The 12,440-nt window shown below is 39.6% G+C and overlaps 1 protein-coding gene across 2 annotated transcripts in view; it reads right to left on the bottom strand.

The window, feature by feature from the left end:
• The window catches only part of SLC44A1 (solute carrier family 44 member 1), a 215,909-nt gene extending 203,683 nt beyond the window's left edge, over positions 1–12,226 (bottom strand). For both annotated transcript variants that reach the window (XM_043985574.1, XM_043985566.1), the window contains exon 1: positions 11,815–12,226. In XM_043985574.1, the coding sequence (XP_043841509.1) occupies positions 11,815–11,847 (33 nt within the window). In that variant the 5' untranslated portion in view covers positions 11,848–12,226. The remainder of the gene's footprint in view (positions 1–11,814) is intronic.
• Positions 12,227–12,440: the final 214 nt, after the last annotated feature.

Raw genomic sequence — 12,440 nt, 5'->3', positions numbered from 1 at the left:
AATACCACTTGTGTTTCTAAGGCTTTCAGCTTCTTGTCCAGACTTCATAATCCTTAGAAGTACTTTTCTAAATTCCCTCCAGCAATATCACTTAAACCTGTGTGAATCATCAAGAGTGAGAATCACTCAGCCTGTCAGTCAATAAGCATTTATTAAACTGCCTATTATGTGCCAGGCACTGTGCTAAGTGCAATTAGTCATCAGGTTTGACCAGTCTTGGCTTCCAGGTTCTCTGTCACATCCCAGATACATGCCCCGGAAAGAAAACAGAATTCTCTATTAGCTTAATTCAACCTATTCAAAACCAAACTTAAAATTTCCCTCCAACATATCAGAAGCCCACCTTCACTTCTGTGTGCATGTGTGAGTTAGTGTGTGATTACCATTCTCCTAACTACCCAAGTTTGAAATTCCTATTTATTCATCTTCTCTGTCATACTCTATATGTTCAATAAATCATCAAATTATTTCCATTTTCCTTTCAAGATACCTTTTATGAGACATACATTTTTGGACATGGCTAACATGGGAATCTGATTTGCCAGACTATGTAGAATGCTCATCATCATTATCATCCTTGTTGTTCACTGGTTGGAGGGGGAGAGGGGGAGAGGGGGAGACAATAGTGGGAGGGCCAGATAAAAAAATTTAAACCACTTGTTCCTTATTTTTTAAATGAAAAAAGACATTTGCCATCCTAATTTCAGATTCCAAGAACATAGTAATAAGGATTATAATAAGGATTATTATATATATGGACTGTTAGATGAGGAAACTCCCTCTTATCAAATGCATGTTGGCACCTTCTTTCTCTTCGACTAAGAATTGCCAAATTACTAAGAGGCTGAGTGACTTGGCCAGGACTATAAAGCTATTATGTGTCAAAGGTGGGATTTGAACGCAGGTCTTCAGGGTCTGAAGTTAGATATCTCTCCACCCACACTGATGGACCATTCATAGGTTTTTGAGCATAGTAACATGGCAGTGGTATGAGCAAGGAGGCAGAGCAAAGGGGGTAGAGATAGGAGACTGGAAGACCACTTAATGGAATACTGTAATAGACCATGGAGGTGGTAATAGGGGTCTGAAGAGGATCAGAGCTGTGGAAATTCAAGAAAAGGGACAGATGTGAGAGATGTATTATAAAGGTAAAATGGACAGAACTTTTTAGGTTTGGAAAGTTGGAGAAAAGGAAGTACCTAAGATTCAATTCAATTCAATAAGCACTTATTAAACATACCTATTCCGTGCAAAGTACTGAAATAAACCCTGGGGATATAAAAACAACAATTTAAAAATGTCTTTCAAACATACACTTCTCTTTTTTCAATACCACCTCCACTAATTACTGAAAACAGCCTCCTAGAATTCCTGGCTCTGGTCTTTCCCTGCTCCAAATCATCACCTCATGATGGATCTTCCTTACACACCATTTTTTACTATGCCATCCCCTTGTTCCAAAACAAAACAAAACAAAAACAAAAAATAACAAAAGGCTCCTTTTCTTCTCTCAAGGCTGAATTCCCCGTTTTTCACAGTCATAACCTGACTCTTCCCTACATATGTAATTGTAGCCTTTTCCCCACTGTTCTCAACATGCCACTTCCATTCTCATCAAGCCACTTTCCTTAGGAGTGAGAAGACTTGGTTTCCAATACAAACTTAAGAAAAACAAAACCTAAAAGCATTATGCAGAGTATTCCTAGTCTTAAGGGCAGGCCTTCTTTCATGTTTTTCCCATTCACCATGACTCAGATCTAACTTTCTCCATAGAATGTCTGATGACCATTCTAACTCTCTTCATTCATCTCTCTAACCCAAGCTTTAATGTAGTTAAAGTCTTTTTATAGACTATACCACAACTGAATGTTGAAATATAAAGTTATGCTGAATGGTTCCATGCTAGTTGGGGATATATATATATCACAACAAAGAAAATAGTAAGAAAATGGCAAAAGGCTTAAAAAAAATCAGTGTTCATTTTAAAATGTTCAAGTGACAGACATTATGTTAGAAGGGAATTAAGTTTTGATTTATTTATAGCACTGTAATTAGATGTTTCCACTAAGGCCCTCTTCTGAGTTTTGGCATGGAGGTCATGTGATGCTTGGTTCTCAAAAAATATGACAGGAATAAAACAAGTCCTGACCTGTTCTTCCAAGCTGGAAAAACCTTCCAAGTATAGTTGTGACAAAATCTTCCATTTATGCAGACTTCAAGGTTTGCACAGCATTTTACTTATATTATCCCATTTAAGCTTTACAACAACCCTGTGAACGAGGAATGGTGGCACACCCCTGCAATCCCTGATGCTGGGGGAGGCTGAGGCTGGTGGATCACTTGAGCTCAGGAGTTTTGAGTTACAGTAGAGCTGAAGTTGGTCAGCTGTCTTTCTATCACTCTTCTTCCACCCCATCCCACCCCCACATTTCCCCCCAACCCTGGATGGAAGGGATGAGAGGAGCAAACTAGCACAAGTTAGAAATGCAGGGCAAAATTTCCATGCTTATCAGTAGTGGGTTAAGCTTATGAATGGCTGAGGCAAGGGGAAGGGGAAGGGGAGGAAACAAAAGAAAAGAGACTTACTTCAGGAATTACAATTCCCATTTTACAGATAAGGAACTGCCTACACTTATATAGCTAGTGTCTGAGGTGGGATTCAAATCCAGATCCTCCTGACTACTAGTCCTGCAATCTTTTCAGCAACTCAGGAAACAATCTACTGGTCAGAAGAGTGCCTCTGACCTGCGTCAGTGGAGAGAGTATCCACCTATATAAAAATGGAGAAACCTGGGGTATTGAAGTAAAAAGTAATCCTATCGTGACTATATTCCTGTAAGCAAGCAGAGATCTCATCCTCAATTGCTTGTAAAACCACAGATCTCTTAAATGTACCAGAGAGCTTCCCCTGTGATCAATAGTGGTTTGAAACATTTGTCAGAATGTATAAAAAGGAAGAGTAATAATGCCTACATTTTTGCTGCTTTGGGGATTTTCCTACAATGATATCCTGAAGTATGGTAACCTTCAGCTTTTCTTCAGACCTGCTGCTCGCCAGGAAGACAGTATCCAGGGAGGTCACTGTAATGACCTGAAGTATCTTCCCCTGAGCCCCCTATTTTTTTGTGTCTAATAAATTCTGAATAGGGCCTCTGAAGCTTTAAAGACAGTAGTAGCAAAAAAAAATTTTTTTAATTAAAAAATAAAGACAGTAGTAGCTATGAAACGTAATTAATCAGAATTTCCTAGGACACTGCTAAGGTGATAACGGTGACAAGCTGGCACCTCTCTCTCCTTTATTTGTCAATCTTTCCTTCTCTGTAGCTGTTTCTCAGCCTGTCACCTCTCTCCCTCCCTCTGTGTGTCTATTTCCCTTTCTTCCTCTCCACCAATACTTAAATTAGTCAAGTTTCCTGGGTATATCAGCTGTGTCTCTCTATTCCTCAGGGCAAAAGTGCACTTGCACAAGGGCACAAGGGTAGACATTGAGTTTCTCATGACAGGAACTCAAAGTAAAGGCTAGATGTCCACCTCCTAGGGATTAAGATAGGATTCTATTTAGATGGGCATCTAGCCTCTGCTAGAAAAACTCCTATGATAAGGTTCCTTCTAACTCCTAAGTCTATTATTATTATACTTCCCTAACTGGCCATAATATAGAACTGAAGTATATCTTTATTTACTACATTTATTAAGTAAAGTTTTATGTTCCTTATTCTCAATTTAATATACATATATCAGAATACATATTTGCTTCCACCTACCAGTTATCTGCATATTTGGCACTTAAATAATATCTATAGTTTAGAGTTTGCCTTTAAAATTCATTTTTTAAAATTATAATGACCAGTTTGAAGGGGCAGATAACCCTGTTAACAAAATATCTGTTGGTGACAGCAAACTTTTGATAAAAAAAAAAACCCACCCTGAACCTAATAAAATCACACTTTAAGAATTAACAATCATTTTAAAATTCCAAGTCCAAAAGAAAAATCTAGGATTTAAATTAGGGGCTGGAAAGGATTATCAGAGTACCTGAATTCAAATGGAATTTACTACCAGTATGACCTTGGGCAAAGTCAGTTCACATCTTTGGGCTTCAATTTCTCCCTCTACAAATCGAAAGGGCTACGTTAAAGAAAGGAGAAAGAAAATGATGGATTGAACGTTTCTTTCCCTAACTACTACTGCCTTATTCTAAGCCAGCATCCCTAATGGATCTTTCCTCAGGTCCTCACTCATTGGCTGGACTGACAAACACTTGAAAGCAAACAGATATTGCATAGACACTTCCTTGTTCTCAGTTATGGAATCTAACTACTTCCTTACAATGACAGGAATGGACCCTAAAAGACATAATTACATAATACAATACATAAAATCAATACATAATAAAAGTCATAATTACATATTAAAAAATACATAAACAAATAGCAATGTCAGTATGTTCTTATGCCCCTTGCCCCATTATTATTTTATCTTATTTCTTTATATATTCACCATATTTCTTACTTTCCTTTCCTTTTTCTTCAGTATCAAGACTTTTCTCATTACATGAACTTTAAACTTTTTTCCAAATATCTTTATCTGTATGAATTTATCTTCATTTAACACAGTAGTGTTCATGGAAAATTTGTGTAAATCAGTTTTGGTAAAATGAATCAGTGAGCATATAAGGGAAGCTTGCTCATTTAAGGAATTCTATGATGACTTATTTTCCAAAGTAAAATATCAGTTCCATTTCATCTCTGTGTAAATTTGAAACTTGATATGTAAGATATCACAGAATTTCAGAATAAGTTACCTCAGAAGCCATTTATTCCAATCCGTGAAGCAATACCTAACAACTGTCATTCAGTCTTTGCTTGAAGACATTTATTCTATGAGATCTTCAATTGAAGACCTCTATCTATTCTACCTCAAAACTTAAGTTGGATTCCATACCACGGGAAGGGTAGAAGCAGCAGCACATTAAAAGGCAGTGTGGGGGCAGCTAGGTGGCGCAGTGGATAGAGCACCGGCCCTGGAGTCAGGAGGACCTGAGTTCAAATCTGCCCTCAGACACTTACTACTAGCTGTGTGACCCTGGGCAAGTCATTTAACCCCAATTGCCTCACCAAAAAAAAAAAAAAAAGCAGTGTGATGTGATAGAAAAACCAAAGGCCTTAGGCAAATAAGGATATATTATACCTCCTATACAGAGTAGTTATATGACCTTGGATTAGTCACTGCCTTTGAGGAATTGCTTCATCATCTGTAAAATAAAGGGCTTCACGATCTTTAACATCCTTTCCACCTCTAATAGTCTGAGACTGAAATGTTTAATTATTAGTTAAGGGCGGAGACTCATTAATAGCTTCACAGAGATATCTGGTTTTACAAGAGCAAAAATATATCCAACAAGAATCAGGAGTTTAACTTTGTGGTTGGTTTTGTTCCCAACTCAATGGCATTTGTTAAAGTAATGTTGTGTCCTTATGAGGGGCTTTTAGCACATCAAATTGTGTTCACTGGACCTGGGAACATGTTGTCAAATAGCAGCTAGTTTCTGGGAATTAACCATAATAGGTCTGGTAGCCAGGCAGCCATTATTTGGTAAAAGGGAAAATATGGCAGTGAAGACTTTTTAGAGTCTACAAATTCAAGAGGTGCTATTATTCAGAGTAAGCCTATGTCTTAACTTGTGAATTATATATTTATTCTAAGTTCTGTTAAAAAAAAATCTGTTAGGCATTAGATACTAGCACTTTTAAGATTTGGGGGACCTGACTGCTGCATTAATATTTTCTAGTTAAACTATATGACATCAAAATTTACTTTCTTGTTTGACTGGCTCTTTCACAGGGGCACCATACAAATATAAATACATAAAGGATTCATTATAAGTGTATATAGTCCCTCCAACCATGAAAATTATAATTCCTGATAGTTTTTTGAAAAATCATTCTCAGGACAAAAGACAAAGGAAAAGACAGCTAAAGATGCACTCTTCAAATTTAGGAGCTCAGACTGAGCTAGCAGACAGATACTATTTTTCCTAGTTAGGCAGGCAGGCAAGGGGCAGTTTGTTCAAATAGAAAGATTCTCCTCCATCCTCACACAATTTCTAAGGTTAGAACTGAAGGACACAGAACATCAGAGCCCTTACAAAATCTCCTGGTCTCCACAATACTGCTGTGAGAAATAATGATCTAGTCATTAGCAACAAAGACTTATGGCAATTTGCTAAGTAATTTTTCCAAAGACTGCTCCATTCAAACTGGTTTCTCAATGGGAAATAGTGTTTAATAAATCTGAAGATTTACCAAGAGAACTTTGAAGCTTAACATAGTGATTGTTAACAGAATTTATGTCGGGGGTCTAACAGAACAAAAAGAATATGGTAAGATGGGAATGGTTTTTAAAAAAAGCTGGGGGAGGATTAATCCCACCAATTCAGAAGAAACTTAAACTTTTATATTGTCTTGCTATGCAATGTGAATTAGGCATAAAATACCACTTCTCCATTTCACTTCCTTGTCTGCTAATAGTGATTTGCTTATAGTTACTTCCATTGAAACACAAAATATAATAAAACAGCTCTTTAGGAGCGATCACAGAATTAGTCAGCCTTAGATGTAAATAGATGTTCCTAACCTTATACTGAACATTAATATGCCAGTTACTTTGTTTATATTTTTCAAACAATTAGTTTGCATGTATTTTATGAGAAACTTCTCTTCAATCTAAATCTTATAGCAAAGTAATAATTTTGTTTTGACATCCAAAACATTGCCACCAAACATTCTGCAGGTCTGATTCTCCACTGAGATCATGGTGAATTTATGTCTGATTCATTATGAGACATAAATTCAACACCATCTCAGAGCAGAATCAAACAGAAAATTCATCATGTTGGGAGTACAGATCCAAATACACAAAAGTAGCTTGGGGAGAATGAAACTCTCTGATCATAAATATTGGGGGTAAGAAGGAAGCATTGATAAGTTTATAAACATGGCCAAGAAACTGAGGGATGGGGGTGGGGTACAGAGTTCAACTCCAAAGGTGAATCCCCACTATGAAAGGTAAAACACCTTATATTTACACTGATAAAAACTGCCAGGACTTTAAAGTTACTCAGTTCCTCTGAGAAAATTTTAACTGAGCTAGAGATTAGCTCAAAGCATTTTGCTTTGATGTTCATTGCAGGTTTTGCAAGGCCTGTTATCATTGGCCTTTGTAGACAGCTTCTTTTAAGTTGAGACAGTGTATCCAAACCAGTGCTGCTGCTAAAATGTAAACACTTGGCATAGCATCAAAAGGACAGGTACCCTTTAACACTTTCCCACCTCATTCTATGCAATGAAGAAAGGCACTAGTAGCAAGAAGAGTACCACATAGGAGGTTAATAGATTCATTTTCCGGTTCAGATTTGACCACTGACTTTTAGGAACTCCAATCAATACAAGTTTGGTTTGTGGGTTTTGTTTTTTTTTCATATTTGCTACATGTTTAGATTTGTGCTATTCATCAGTTATAGAATGCTATTCAAGTTTTACTAATCTCTAATGAAATCTCTAAATAATAAATTATCTCTTAGAGATCTTTAAATCTCTAAGTAAGACCTTTATTTGAAGATTTCTGCATCTGTGGATGTGGGGAGGCAACAGCACATTAAAAGGCATTAAATATGGTAGAGTAGAAGTACTACTAGGCTCAGACAACCCATGATATGGTCTCAGTTCTTCCAATAAGGAGATATGTGACGTTGGAGTAGTCATAACTTTGTGACCCTCTTTTCTCATCTGAAAAATGAAGGAGTTGATGATTTCTAATGTCCTTTCCAACTCCAATAGTCTGATAATGACTAAAATTTGTTATCCTTGCTTAGCAGTAGAAACCAAGAGCTTCATAGATTATATATGTAGTTTTCAGGAACCAAAACATGCCTGAAAACAACAAAAACAATTAATAGATTGTACTTTTGTGGTTCCTTCTATCCCAGCCCCAAAACATTTGCTACAGAGATGTTAAGTAATCACACTAGGGACTGTTACCATATCAAATGGTGTTATTTGGACCTGGGAACAAGTTGACTAGATATCAACTAGTGTTTTGGGAATTTAACCATAATAGATATGAGAGCCAGGCATTCATTAGCTGGTAGTTGCAGTAGGAATAAGATGGTAACACAAGACTTTCACATTCTGTAAGTTCAAGAGTTGTTTTTCAGAGTGAAATGGTTTCTAAACTTATGAATTCTTTATATCCTAAATTCTCTTAAATATGTTTCTGTTAAGTAATAAATACTTGAAATTTAAGTTTAGGCATTCTCTGTTAAATGTGATAATTATTGCCACATGAATATTTTCTAGGTAATCTGGACAATAATGTCAAATTTTACTGTTTGAATAGTTCCTTCAGGGTGAAAAAATTCTACCCATACATCGGTATCAACGTGATTCCAGTGATGAAGGCAATTGCCCCACTGATGAAGATTTTTATTGCTTAGAGTCCTAAATATAAATATAAAGTCCCTTTACTGCTTAGAGTCCTAAATATAAAGCTAAAAGGGACCTGGGGGGGGGCAGTTAGGTGGCACACTGGATAAAGCACAGGCCCTGGATTCAGGAGGACCCAAGTTTAAATCCAGCCTCAGATACTTGACACTTGACAGTTGCTAGCCGTGTGACAACCCTCATTGCCTCGCAAAAATTTTTTTTTGAAAAATGAATAGCTATAGCTGAAAAATCCAGCAACCCCTTGACCAACCTAGTACCTCTGTGTGCCTTAGCTAGGCTGGTCTTCTAGTGACAGGCGTACAATCCAAAATGAGGCCTATACCAAAACCTTTCTACCCCCTACATTACTTCAAAAGGAAAACTTAGTCTAGTCCAAAGATTTTTAACCTTTTCTGTGTGGATCCCTTTGGTAGTCTTCACCTATGTAACTCTTCACATAAAATAAAATACATCAGATTACAAAGGAAACCAACTATAATAAAATACAATTTTCCCCATCCAAGTTCATTGGCTCTATCATCCCCAAAATCTATCTATGGACCTCTTGGGACCCCCTAGTCTAGTCTAACTCTTTTATTATAAAGATGAGGAAACTGACACTCAGAAAGAAGGACTTGCCCAGCCACGCAGCAATTTGATGACAGAAGTAGGACTTGATCTAGGTATCCTGATGCCAAGTGTATAAATATATATTACCATGTAATATCAGAATGGCAATGTTTCCCTGCTTGTCAAAGAATATATATACAACAATAGACAAGATTGCCAAACTGGCATTGCCACAAATATATTATCAATGGAAGAGGATCCATCATGATGTCAGCAGTTTTAGTGGGTCACAATGTCTCACTAGTAGGGAATGATATTAAAAATCCAACAATGTTCTATGGCTAGCTGTGTGATACAGAGCCTACTACTGGATATCCTCTTACATGACACAAAAATTCCCTAAAGATGAAAGCAGAAGAGTGAAATCTGTCCTTGTGGGAGTTCAGTCACTCCATGGAGCACAAGATATGCATTTTCTCTCTTGGCCACTGTATAAAAGTAGAGAGAACAGTGAAAAATAAAGGTGAGAGTTATAGTGTGACACCTATGGCTTCAGAATTTAATTATTTTCACATCAAAAAAGCCATGCATAAAATCTATCAACACTTACCCACCATAAAGGCATTTTGTGGCCAAAATAATGAGGATGTGTGAATTAGCTGGTTGCTTGGAAGAAAAAGTAGCATTTACAAAATATTTGCGTAGTACTTAACTGAAGAAAAGCAGTATGGCATAGAAAGAAGAATACAGAATTTGAAGTCAGATGACCAAGGTTCAAATTCCATTTCTGCCACTGACCATCAACTCTGTGAACTTGCAAATCACTTAATGTCTCTGAACTTTAGCTCCTTAATCAATAAAATGGGGGTAATATTTCTATCAGTGGTAGAAAGCACAATGGATTTGGAGTCAGAAGACCTAAGTTTGAATTCCAGTTCTGTACCTTATTTATTCATTGTGTGATCCTGGGCATTTAAATCTTTTAACCTCTCAAAGCCTTGATTTCTCCATCTGTAAAATGAGGATTAGGAATAAATGACCTTTGAGGACCTTTCCACCTTAAATCCATGATTATATATGCTGTAAGGAAAGTGCTTCTATATACATGTGTTTTATTATAGTTGTTATTAAAGTTTAATAGATTTCATAAAAATATTTTTTAAATCTAATCAGCTAAAAGTTTTTCCAATACCCACTCCATACATTATCCTTGGGAGAGCTTTTGCCACTTTACCCCTTCTCTTTCTGATTATACGCATTGCTACCACTGCACAGAATCTACAGTTACTTTAATAACACAAAATGCTACCAACTAATAGTGAACCAAATAACCTGGCATCTCTATTACCCCCCAAAAGGCAGGAGGAGGGAAAGGGGAGGAGAAGGAACCAACAGCAACACACGGAAAAAGAAATCATAAATATGGCATGAATATACCTAGATGACCACTTGTCAGCAATGCTGTAGAAGAGATTCCTGCACCAAGTGGAAGAGTGTATTAGGTGACCTCTAAGGTCTCTTCTAACTCTTAAGATTTTCTGTTGTTCAAATGAACATCCCCCATTCATCTGTAATTCTAGAGACATTTTCTCCTTAACAGATGAGGTTTTCAGAATAAATATGCAGGTTATTTAAAACTGAGTTATATATAGTGCTTTAGCAACAGCAAAAACATTGCTGCCATTAGCCACAGATGCTAGATTTCTGGTGGAATTTTTTTTTTAATTTTTGCAAGCAAGCATTTTCCAAAGTGTCAACCATCCTCTAATTCTGAAAATGAAGCACCCCCATTGGCAAACAAATCACAAATACTACTCTTACTAGGTTGTTAGATTACATCCTAGTCATTGTCACAGCCTATTTTTCACTGTACAACACAAGACAGTTTGATGCAGTATTCCTGATTGCTTTTTATCGTATTTGTAAACACACTCACTAATCCACTAAATTAGGTAATTTACAAACAGGTCTTCTCAGTTATTAGTGGGCAGCAGTCAAGTTCTATTACATTTGATTTATATACAGTTTAATCTAAAAACTGCCTTTCAGGGTAAAGTCTAAGACTGGAAAGGAGAGTGGCTTATAATATTTGGGTGGGGGCAGGGTAGAAGCTCTGAGAAATCTCTGCATCTCAGCCCTGACAACATTTGGACAGTGCCCACAGAAAACTAAATTTGGCACCTCTTCCTCCTGTTACATGGACAACAAAGAGGGAGTTTTCGCGGCGCTCCCCATCAGGTGCTTCATCCCTCTCCCACACCCCACCCTTGGGTTCCTGCAGGGTGCCTCAGGGAGAGGGGGAGTCCAGGGGTGGAGGCACAAAGGGAAAAGAGTGGGGGTAAGGACGAAGCCGCGGGGAGGGGATAATAGAGCTCTCGTTTGGGATATGGAGGGACTGGTGTCCCAATAAGTATGTAAAGAGAGAAAGCAGAAGGGCTGAGGATCTCACGGCGCCACAGGATGGGGATTAGGGAGACTAAGACGATCCACTTGGGGAGCGTGGGGAGTGCTGCAGATATACGAAAATAAGAGGAGTCCAACCTAGTGAATGGGGCATAGAGGAGGAACCTGTCCTACCTGAGTGGACGGGCAGGACCTGAGACCCTGGAGGGAGAAAGGGGAAGCTCTCCCTTAGGTGGGGGTCAGTCGGCTCCCCGAGGGAAGGTTGCAGATTGGTGGACCTGGGGGGGGGGGTCGGGGAGGGGGGGGGAGGAGTCTCTCCCGGCCCCGGGGACAGGGGCAGAGACATTCTTAGACTCACCTGTGCTGCGGAGGTGGAGTTGCAGCAGCCCATGGCGGGGCCGGGGATGCCAAGGAGGAAAGGGGGAAGAGGGCGAGCGCCCAGCTACGCCCCGGGGCCCCTAGGCATCCACAACCCCGGCGGCCGGCCCGGGGGAGGGAGCCGGCCTGTCCCCCCCGTCCTCCTCCTTCTCCTCCTCCTCCTCTTCCGCGGGCACCCGCTCCTGTTCAGTGCTGCTCCGCCTCAGGGACCAGACGGCTGCAGCTCAAGGGGAGCTGCTCAGGACCCACACAAGCGACATCCCCGGGGGGCGGCTGCACTGCTGCTGTTGCTGCTGCTCCCCCGGCTCCCACAGCAGCTGCTGCTGCTCCTCCGGCCGCGGACGCGGCTGCTGCTGTTACTGCTGCTGTTACTGCTGCTGCTGCTGCTGCTGCTACTGCTGCTGCTGCTTCCAAGCGGAAAGGGGCGGGGGGGGCGGCGGCGGCGCCTCCTCCTCCTCCTCCTCCTTTTCCCTTGCCTCCTCCTCCACGCCTCTCCCGTCTCCCATCAGACTCCCGGCTCCCCACCCTCCTCGTGCTCCTCCCTCCCCACCCCCCTCCACCCCCCTCCACCCCCTGTGCTGTCTGCGCTGCGCTGCGCTGCGCGGC

Source organism: Dromiciops gliroides, chromosome 1 (genome assembly GCF_019393635.1).
Source record: "Dromiciops gliroides isolate mDroGli1 chromosome 1, mDroGli1.pri, whole genome shotgun sequence".
Lineage (NCBI taxonomy): Eukaryota > Metazoa > Chordata > Mammalia > Microbiotheria > Microbiotheriidae > Dromiciops > Dromiciops gliroides.
This window is presented reverse-complemented; position numbering and strand designations above follow the sequence as displayed.